At 34.4% G+C, this 10,238-nt stretch overlaps 1 protein-coding gene across 1 annotated transcript in view; it reads left to right on the plus strand.

Annotated features, from left to right (window-relative positions):
* The window catches only part of LOC307122362 (inorganic pyrophosphatase-like), a gene marked incomplete at its 3' end in the record, with an annotated part of 30,890 nt that extends 21,032 nt beyond the window's left edge, over window positions 1-9,858 (plus strand). Inside the window, exons 4-9 of the mRNA XM_079846353.1 lie at window positions 3,077-3,196; window positions 3,497-3,583; window positions 6,360-6,486; window positions 6,557-6,684; window positions 8,213-8,298; window positions 9,789-9,858. Of these exons, the coding sequence (XP_079702479.1) occupies window positions 3,077-3,196; window positions 3,497-3,583; window positions 6,360-6,486; window positions 6,557-6,684; window positions 8,213-8,298; window positions 9,789-9,858 (618 nt within the window). The remainder of the gene's footprint in view (window positions 1-3,076; window positions 3,197-3,496; window positions 3,584-6,359; window positions 6,487-6,556; window positions 6,685-8,212; window positions 8,299-9,788) is intronic.
* Window positions 9,859-10,238: the final 380 nt, after the last annotated feature.

Genomic DNA, 10,238 nt, shown 5'->3' on the forward strand with positions numbered 1-10,238 from the left:
TCTTAAGGGCCGGAGCTGATTAAACGTGTTGAAGGTCCAGTTCAGTCCAGACTTCCTCTCAGCGGTTCCACTGAAGCACGGACGCCATTTTGTATCATCATGAGCCTTTCAAAAGATCAAAAATATCCCGTTTGTGTTCTGAGAGATATCTTCTGCTTTACAGTCGATCTGCATCTGCACTCTTAGATAAAAAGTTAAATGGGGAACTCTACGGTTCTCGACTCCATTTTAAAGAACCCTTTAAAGGGGCGGTCTAACGCTATTTCCTGCATTCTGCCTCATTCAGTTTTGAAAAATGCTATAAAGTGGGCGTGGTTTAGCGGCGGAGGAGGACGAGGAGAGACTGACAGCACATCAACAGCTTCTGATTCAGACCATTTTCTTTCGCTCTCATTAAAAGCATCAAAGCTTCCCACAAACGCTGCAAATGACCATTAAGTTACACGCAACACAATACACACATGGTTTATATGTGTATACATATACAGTGAGGAAAACACCTGTCCAATACCATCATCGTAGGTGCATGTCCACTGTGAGAGACAATCTAAAAATAACAAAATCCAGAAATCACAATGTATGATTTTTTAACGATTTATTTGTATGATACAGCTGCAAATAAGTATTTGAACACCTGAGAAAATCAATGTTAATATTTGGTACAGTAGCCTTTGTTTGCAATTCCAGAGGTCAAAGGTTTCCTGTAGTTTTTCAGCAGGTTTGCACTGCAGGAGGGATTTTGGCACAGATCTTCTCTAGATCAGTCCGGTTTCTGGCCTGAGTTTGAGCTCCTCCAAAGATTCTCTATTGGGTTTAGGTCTGGAGACTGGCTAGGCCACGCCAGAACCTTGATATGCTTCTTATACCCCTTTTCCACCAAAGCAGAGCCAGAGCTAGATCGGAGCCAGAGCCTAGTTTCAAATCGGTTCTTTGTGTTTCCACACCCAAAGCCCAGCTCCGAGCCAGAAGAAGTGGTTCTTAAGTAGCACCAAAACATTGCTGGGCTAGAACAGGGCTAGAAGTAAGAACCGATTACATCAGGCGCTGGGGGCGGAGTCAACAAGACCAACACACACTTGAGATCCGCCATTGTTGAAATAGCAGCTAATGGAGCTAACAGCTGCTGCTCGTTTGTAATCTCCGTCTATACAAATGACGGCGAACTGCATGAATGCGTTGGATTTGCTGTGTTTTCGTTGTGTTTTGATGCCGATGTAGGATCGTAAAGCCGTGTGAATCAATAGTAACGCAACGTTTGCATTGTTGATGGAAGGCTTGTTCGCAGCGGTGCTGTGGTGTGTGTGTGTGTGTGTTTCCCGCTGCCCAGGGTTGCCAGGTTTTCACAACAAAACCCGCCCAATTGCTACTCAAAACAAGCCCAATCGCGTTCCAGGGGGGGATTCCCCAGTAAAAATCACATTTGGGGGTAAAATATGTGTTTTTGGCATGGTTGCCTACTAAAATTCGCATTCCCGGGGCTAAATATCACATAATTGGGGTCGCCTCATCCCGCGGACATGAAAAAACAGCCCGCGGCAAAACCACAGACTTAGCAACATTGCCGCTGCCTCGCTAGCGTTGCTGAGAAAGATGAGGCGTATACAGTGACGTAAGACATGGCTCTGTTGTGGCTCTCAGCATGTGGAAAAGCAAACCGGTTCTTAGAAGCTCCTCAGTCGAACCAACTATGAACTGGGACTAGCTCTGGCTCTGAATTAGCTCTAGCACTGCCTTGGTGGAAAAGGGGTATTACAGAGCCACTCCTTGGTTCTCCTGGCTGTGTGCTTCGGGTCATTGTCATGTTGGATGACCCACCCTCGACCCATCTTCAATGCTGAGGGAAGGAGGTTGTTCCCCAAAATCTCGCAATACATGGCGCCGGTCATCCTCTCCTTAATACAGTGCAGTCGCCCTGTCCCATGTGCAGAAAAACACCCCCACAGCATGATGCTGCCACCCCCATGCTTCACAGTAGGGATGGTGTTCTTGGGATGGTCCTCATCATTCTTCTTCCTCCGAACATGTTTAGTGGAATTATGACCAAAAAGTTCTATTTTGGTCTCATCTGACCACATGACTTTCTCCCATGAGTCCTCTGGATCATCCAAATGGTCATTGGCAAACTTAAGACGGGCCTGGACATGTGCTGGTTTAAGCAGGAGAACCTTCCGTGCCATGCATGATTTCACACCATGACGTCTTAGTGTATGACCAACAGTAACCTTGGAAACGGTGGTCCGGCCCTTTTCAGGTCATTGAGCAGCTCCTCTCGTGTAGTTCTGGGCTGATTTCTCCCCTTTCTTAGGATCATTGAGACCCCACGAGGTGAGATCTTTCACGGAGCCCCAGTCCGAGGGAGATTGACAGTCATGTTTAGCTTCTTCCATATTCTAATGATTGCTCCAACAGTGGAGCTTTTTTCACCAAGCTGCTTGGCAATTTCCCCGTAGCACTTTCCAGCCTTGTAGAGGTGTAAAATTTTGTCTCTAGTGTGTTTGGACAGCTCTTTGGTCTTGGCCATGTTAGTAATTGGACTCTTACTGATTGTATGGGATGGACAGGTGTCTTTATGCAGATACCACCTCAAACAGGAGCATCTAATTTAGGATAATAAATGGAGTGGAGGTGGACATTTTAAAGGCAGACTAACAGGTCTCTGAGGGTCAGAATTCTAGCGGATAGACAGGTGTTCAAATACTTATTTGCAGCTGTATCATACAAATAAATAGTTAAAAAATCATACATTGATTTCTGGATTTTTTATTTAGATTATGTCTCTCACAGTGGACATGCACCTACGAGGACAATTTCAGACCCTCCATGATTTCTAAGTGGGAGAACTTGCAAAATAGCAGGGGGTTCAAATACTTATTTTCCTCACTGTATATCCTGTGACAGCTACAATTCAACAATTAAATGCACAGCCGTTCGCAATTTGTTCTGTGCATCAAAAATATATATGAACCCGCTGTTGCCTAACTTTGATAACTTTTGAGGCTTATTTAGTGGAGTTTTTATAAGCTGTTTGGTCGATTAAATGGCCGTAAACTCTGAAATCTTCCTCTGGTTTCTCCAGATCGCCACTAAAGATCCCCTCAATCCACTGAAGCAGGACCTGAAGAAAGGGAATCTGCGTTACGTCAGCAACGTCTTTCCTCACAAGGGCTACATCTGGAACTATGGAGCGATTCCTCAGGTTTGTGTCCACATCCAACAGCTCATCCAGACGCTTAGAAGTGACCCATGCAGAATTAAAGTGTGGGAAACTCCAGGGAAAAGAGAGGTGGATGCCTGAAGGAGTTCAGAGAGAGACATGGCATGCATGTTTAGATGCCAACCCAAGCACACACACAGATTTGTCCCGAGGCATTGCTGAGGGGCTGTTATCAGCAGCAGCAGAACTCACCTCGGTCACATGATCAGTGTGTGTGTGTGTCCGGATGAATGACATGCTCAGATATGGATGGATGGACGGTTCATTTCTCATCTTTTCCAGACGTGGGAGGATCCAGGACACAGGGATGGAGACACAGGCTGCTGCGGAGATAACGATCCCATCGACATCTGTGACATTGGGAATAAGGTAAAGACCAGAGTCAGACTCATTCAACCCTCAGAACGGATGATTAAAAATAAAAATTAACATCAGAAACTAAATTAAAGAAGTATTATAACAGTAGGCTACATAACACACTTATTTAATATACATATATACTTAAAAATAAAAATTTAATTAACATCAGAAACTACATAATATTATAATAGTATAATATTATAATAGTAAATAACACACTTAATTAAATATTATATATACATATATGATTTAAAATTAAAATAAAAAATATTATTATAGTAAATAACACACTTAAAAACATTTTTTATTTAAAATATATTAAATTAACATAAAATACTAAATAAATTCATTATAATAATAGTAAATAGCACTTATATATAATATTATTAAATATGATATATATATATATAATGTAAAAAATTAGATCAACATCAGACACTACATAAAAAATATTATAATGGTAAATAACGCACTTTAAATTATTAAATTAACATTATATACTAAATACATTCATTTATAAGAGTAAATAACAGTTATTTATAATATTATTAAATATGATATATATTAATATAAATACTGTATAAATATGATACATAATATTTAATATAAATACCATATATAAATATAAAAATTATATTATTAAATTATATATATTCATATAAATACTGTATGAATGATAATTTAAATACTATATATAAATATATTATTAAATATTATATATATATAAATAGTGTATATGAATATGATACATATTGTTTAATATAAAACCATATATAAATATTATATTATTAATTAAGATATATATTAATATAAATATTGTATAAATATGATATATAATATTTAATATAAATACCATATATATTAAATATGATCTCTATGCATATAAATACTGTATGAATATGATATATATTTAATATAAATACCATATATAAATATTATTAAATTATCTATAAGCATATAAATACTGTATGAATATGATATATAATATAAATACTATATAAAGGTTATATTATTAAATATGATATATATTAATATAAATACTGTATGAATATAAAATAAATACCATATATAAATATTATATATATAATATTATAATTATTTTATATTTACACATATATATTATTTATATCATATTTAATAATATATAGTGTTACTATTATTATAACTATTTAATTTAGTATGGTGTTGAATTAATTTCATTTATTACATATAATTAAAAATAAAAATTACATTAAATTAATTCAACATCAGATACTAAATTAAACAATTAAAATAGAAAATAACTAAATTTATAAAGATATATATCATTATATTATTATATATTTATTATATACTATTATTATAACTATTTATTTTAGTATATGGTGTTGAATTAATTTCATTTAATTACATTTTTATTTTTTATTACATATAATTAAAAATAAAATTACATTAAATTAATTCAACATCAGATACTAAATTAAACAATTAAAATAGAAAATAACTAAATTTATAAAGATATATATCATATTATATTATTATATATTTATTATATACTGTATATAAAATTAAACATAAATAAATCATCAGATAATAAATTAAATAATTATAATAATAGTAAATAACACTTTAAAGTTTACACAATTATAATAGTTATAAATAAAATGAAATCAGCAGACGACGCTAAATTAAATAAAGCACAAGCAATGGAAATCAGACTAATAAACGTATCATCTTAAAGTCTATAGTTGTGAGTTTTCCATGTGTAAGTGTTTTATCCGCAGGAAACGGATGGTGTGTTGTGTAAAAGCTCCATTAAAGGGTTAGTTCACCCAAAAATGTAAATTGTGTCATTAATTCCTCACCCTCATGTGGTTGGACACCCGTCAGACCTCCGTTCATCTTCAGACACAAATGAAGATATTTTAGTGTAAATCTGATGCTGAGAAAGGCTTCAGATAGGCCTCCATTGGCATTCAGTACATTTACACTCACAAGACCCATAAAAGGCACTAAAAACGCCGTTACAAAGTCCATCTCACCACAGTGACTCTACAATAATCTTACGATGCGACGACAATAGTTTTTGTGTGCAAAAAAAATCTAAATAACACCTTTATCCAGCTTGTTCTTGTCTTCCGTGTGTGTCTCCACGACGCATGCGCGAGAATATGAGCAGATCCGGCGTTCGGGAATCCATGAAATGCCACTTAAGCCCCATTTTGAGAACTACGCCGAGACCTAAAGCACGATCAATGTAGAATTCAACAGCTGAGACACGCGCGTCTTCCTCTGCTCGTAAACAAATCTCTTCTGGGTCATGTGTCCGAACGCCGGATCTGCTCATATTCTCACGCATGCGTCGTGGAGGAACACGGAAGACAAGAACAAGTTGGATAAAGGTGTTATTTAGATTTTTTTTGCGCACAAAAACTATTGTCGTCGCATCGTAAAATGATTGTAGAGTCACTGTGGTGAGATGGACTTTGTAACGGCGTTTTTAGTGCCTTTTATGGGTCTTGTGAGTGTAAATGTACTGAATGCCAATGGAGGCCTATCTGAAGCCTTTCTCAGCATCAGATTTACACTAAAATATCTTCATTTGTGTCTGAAGATGAACGGAGGTCTGACGGGTGTCCAACCACATGAGGGTGAGGAATTAATGACAGAATTTTCATTTTTGGGTGAACTAACCCTTTAAGCCTCGGCCATGTTTGATTTGTGTGGTCAAACCCCTTCACACTTCCACCTGAGCGAATCCCGTTCTCCGTGTGTGTGTGTGTGTGTGTGTGTGTGTGTGTGTCAGGTCTGCTCCCGAGGGGAAGTCATCCGAGTGAAGGTGTTGGGGACTCTGGCGCTCATAGACGAAGGAGAAACCGACTGGAAAGTCATCGTTATAAACGTGGAGGACCCAGAGGCGGAAGACTTCAACGGTTTGAGACCTTTCCCGTCTGCATCTGTAATGAGTGCCATGTTAAATCTCAGCCGCTTCTGTCTTCACAGACATCGAGGACGTCCGCAGACTCAGGCCCGGGTTCCTGCAGGCCACGCTGGATTGGTTCAGGATGTATAAAGTGCCTGATGGGAAGACAGAAAACCAATTCGCCTTCAATGGTGAATTCAAGAACAGGGTAAATTGACAGGATAAGACATGACATTTGATTAATGACTTCTCCCTGAAGGCTAATAATGAACATATTTTTCTCACCATGTCATCAAGGCAACAATATTCAATTTTAATTAAATTTTCAAAACATTCAGAAGGTCAACTCGCATTTTGGTAGAAAACATCATCAGTGAAAAAGATGCACTGCTGGTGGACCGACCAACCACAACACCCTAGCAACCGCATAGCAACCACTCAAAACACCTTAGAAACTGCATGGCGTTAACACAGAAAACACAATAAATGTTTATAAAAACATAAAATGTTTTTTTTTTTTATTATCAAATATACTATATCTTTAAAGAAATATTTTTTCAGTAGTTTTTCACTGCTTTAAAAATGAGCAAATGTACTATATATATTTTTAAATGTTTTTAAATGTTTATTTTGAGTAAAAATACTAAATCATTTTTTTTTATGGTTTAAAATTTTGTAAACATTCTATTTATTTTCTTAAATGTTTAAAAATGCTTATTTTTATAAATATAAATAAATATATTAAATATGTTTTATTTTTAAATGCATTAAAAATTAGCAAAAGTAATATTTTTTTATATTGTAAAATACTTTTAGTAAATATACTATTTTATTTTTAAATATTAGCAAACATTCTTAAATGGTTTAAAAATATTTCTATTTTATTTTTAGTAAATATTTTTAAATGCTTTAAAATAAATAAATATACTATATATTTTCATAAATAAATAAAAAAATATTTTAACTAAATACACTAAATATTTTTTAATGATTTTAAAATAAATAAATATAGTATATATGTTCTTAAATGTTTTAAAATGTTTATTTTTTAATAAACATACTAAACTTTATTTTTAAATGCTTTGTGTAAATATAGTATATATTAAATGTTTAAAAAAAATATTTTAGTAAATATACTAAATATTTTTTAATGCTTTGAAAGTTAGCAAATTTTTTTAAATGTTTATTTTTAGTAAATATCCTATATTTTATTGTAAAATGTTTGATCTACTATATATTTTATAAGTATTTTAAAGAGTTAATTTTATACTATTTTTATTTTTGAATGCTTTTAAAAATTTGAATATACTATATTTTTTCTTAAAAAACTTTAAAATGTTTTATCTACCGGTATTTTAAAGTGTTTCTTTTTTAGTAAATATATTTTTTATAGAAAAAATAATATATTTTTAATATTGTAAAATACTTTTAGTAAATATACTATTTTTATTTTTTACATATTTTATAAAATTTACAAACATTCTTAAATTTATTAAATTATTTTTAATAAATATAAAAAATATATATATATTTTTAAATGCTTTAAAAATGTGTAAATATACAATATATTTTCTTGAATGCTTTAATAAATGTTTATTTTTAATAAATACACTAAATAGCAAATATATATGCTTTAAATGTTTTAAAATGATTAGTTTTAGTAAAAAAAAAAAAAAGCAAATATAAGATAAATATTTTGTAATGTTTTAAAATGTCTTCTCCTTTCTGTTGTGCAGGATTTTGCCATTAAAACGGTAAAGGACACTCATAGTTTCTGGAAAGCTCTGATCTCCCAGAAGACGGATGCGGGAGAACTCAACTGGTGAGACGCCGTCCGTCTATAATTATAATCTTTAATAATTATATCTAATCTTTATAATCGACACAGAACCACTCAGACGACTCATTCAGCTCAATCACGAGATCTTGAGAACCACTCAGAGTCTGTGATGCTGCACTAAAAACTTACACTTCATATTTCTAATTTACTTGAATAGCATTGTAGTTTTCTTTTAATATACACTTCACAAAAGAATCAGGCATAAGATTATGACCGGTGAAGTGAATAACACTGATGATCTCTGTTAGTGGGTGGGATATATTCGGCAGCAAGTGAACATTTCGTCCTCAGAGTTGATGCGTTAGAAGCAGGAGAAATGGGCAAGCGATACACACTCTGAATCAGGGTTTCTGCAGGTTTCACCAAGTCAAATTTAAGACTTTTTAAGACCATTATGAATGAAATTTAAGACCTATAAAGGAAATGCAGTCACAAAATTACTTGCAAAGTAAATTTATTTATTCAAATTGAACAAATCGATAAACTTGTATCGATAAACTTGCACTTCCCCATAGCTCAATCCCACCAGGATATTTTTGGGGTGATTTTTGAGATCAAAATGACTGAATTTGTAATTTGCAGAAATTTAAGGATACCAAATTTACTGTATTATGTATTATGTTAGATTCACAATAGTCACACATGACAATAGAATAAACAAAATGCATAAATCTTGTTCAGTTTGGTATCTTGCCATTATTTTGCGGTGAAATTACGAATTATGCAGGATCTCAAAAAATGCATTGTTGATTTTTCATTGTATTTAGTAATCGCGGAGATGCGAAAACTGGAGGACTATTATCTGAAGAATAAAATCAGTTTTATGTGTCTGCGGTACAATCCGAAAGAGACTCCCGCCAATAACACGAAAGCTGATTGGCTGCAATATAAGATGCATGTTAGTCTCATTTGTAGTCGTTATACAGCAAATTATATTTGGACTAGCGAAAGAAAGAACTACAACACCCAGAATTAAAAAACAAAACAAAAAAACATTCTAAAGCGCTGCGGGAGCATTTCAATGAGCATTAGTAGTGGGCGTAGGAAAATTAAGACCTGTTTAAAATGATTTAAGACCTAGAACTCAATACTTCTGCGAATTTAAGACTTTTTAAGGCCTAAAATTTTGATTTTGAAATTCTAGACTTTTTTAGACTTTTTAAGACCTCGCGGAAACCCTGTGAATACACACTCATAGTGATTGCTTTTCTTTTAATATACACTTCAGGAAAGTATATGCATTGCTTTTGGCCATTTGAGCTTCATGCAACAGGAACTCAATATGGAGCAGGCGTTCTCTCTAAACAAACATTTAGATCAAATTGTAGACATTAGACCCGCCGCCACGCTGTGATTGAAAACCGTGTCGTCCAGCTTTTCAAAGCGGTTCCACTGATTTGAGATCAGATATTAGATTTCAACAGCTTTGGGTTGGTTTAGTTTCTGCTTTGTCTCCAACATCTGTCCCTCAGTGTGAACAGCTGTGTCTCCTCCAGTCCCTTCTGCTGCTCCCGCGCCCAAGCCAAAGCCATTGTCGATTCAGTGAGTGTTTTCTATCAGCTCTTCTGTCACACACACACACACACACACACACACACACAGAATTACAACGCCGTCTCGCCGGAGCATGGAGGCTTTGGGGGACTTTTGAGCATAATGAACTGCTGATTGCATTCTTCTCAAACAACGCCAGGGGTCTGTTTGGATTAATAATCACGCAAATGCAAATGATATAAAATCACTTTGACTGAAGAGTGCGAATAATGCACTGGGAGTTTAATCCTCTTGTCAGTTTGTCATTTCACTTTTAAAAAGCCATTAAAAGTCTCACGCAAAAATGAAATGTCAGACATTTACTCGCCCTCGAGTCATTTAATAAAGTCGAAACTGGGGAAAAGCTTTAGAAAAGTAGAGTTAACGTC

This window comes from Gobio gobio, assembly GCF_949357685.1.
Source record: "Gobio gobio genome assembly, contig: scaffold_174, whole genome shotgun sequence".
NCBI lineage: Eukaryota > Metazoa > Chordata > Actinopteri > Cypriniformes > Gobionidae > Gobio > Gobio gobio.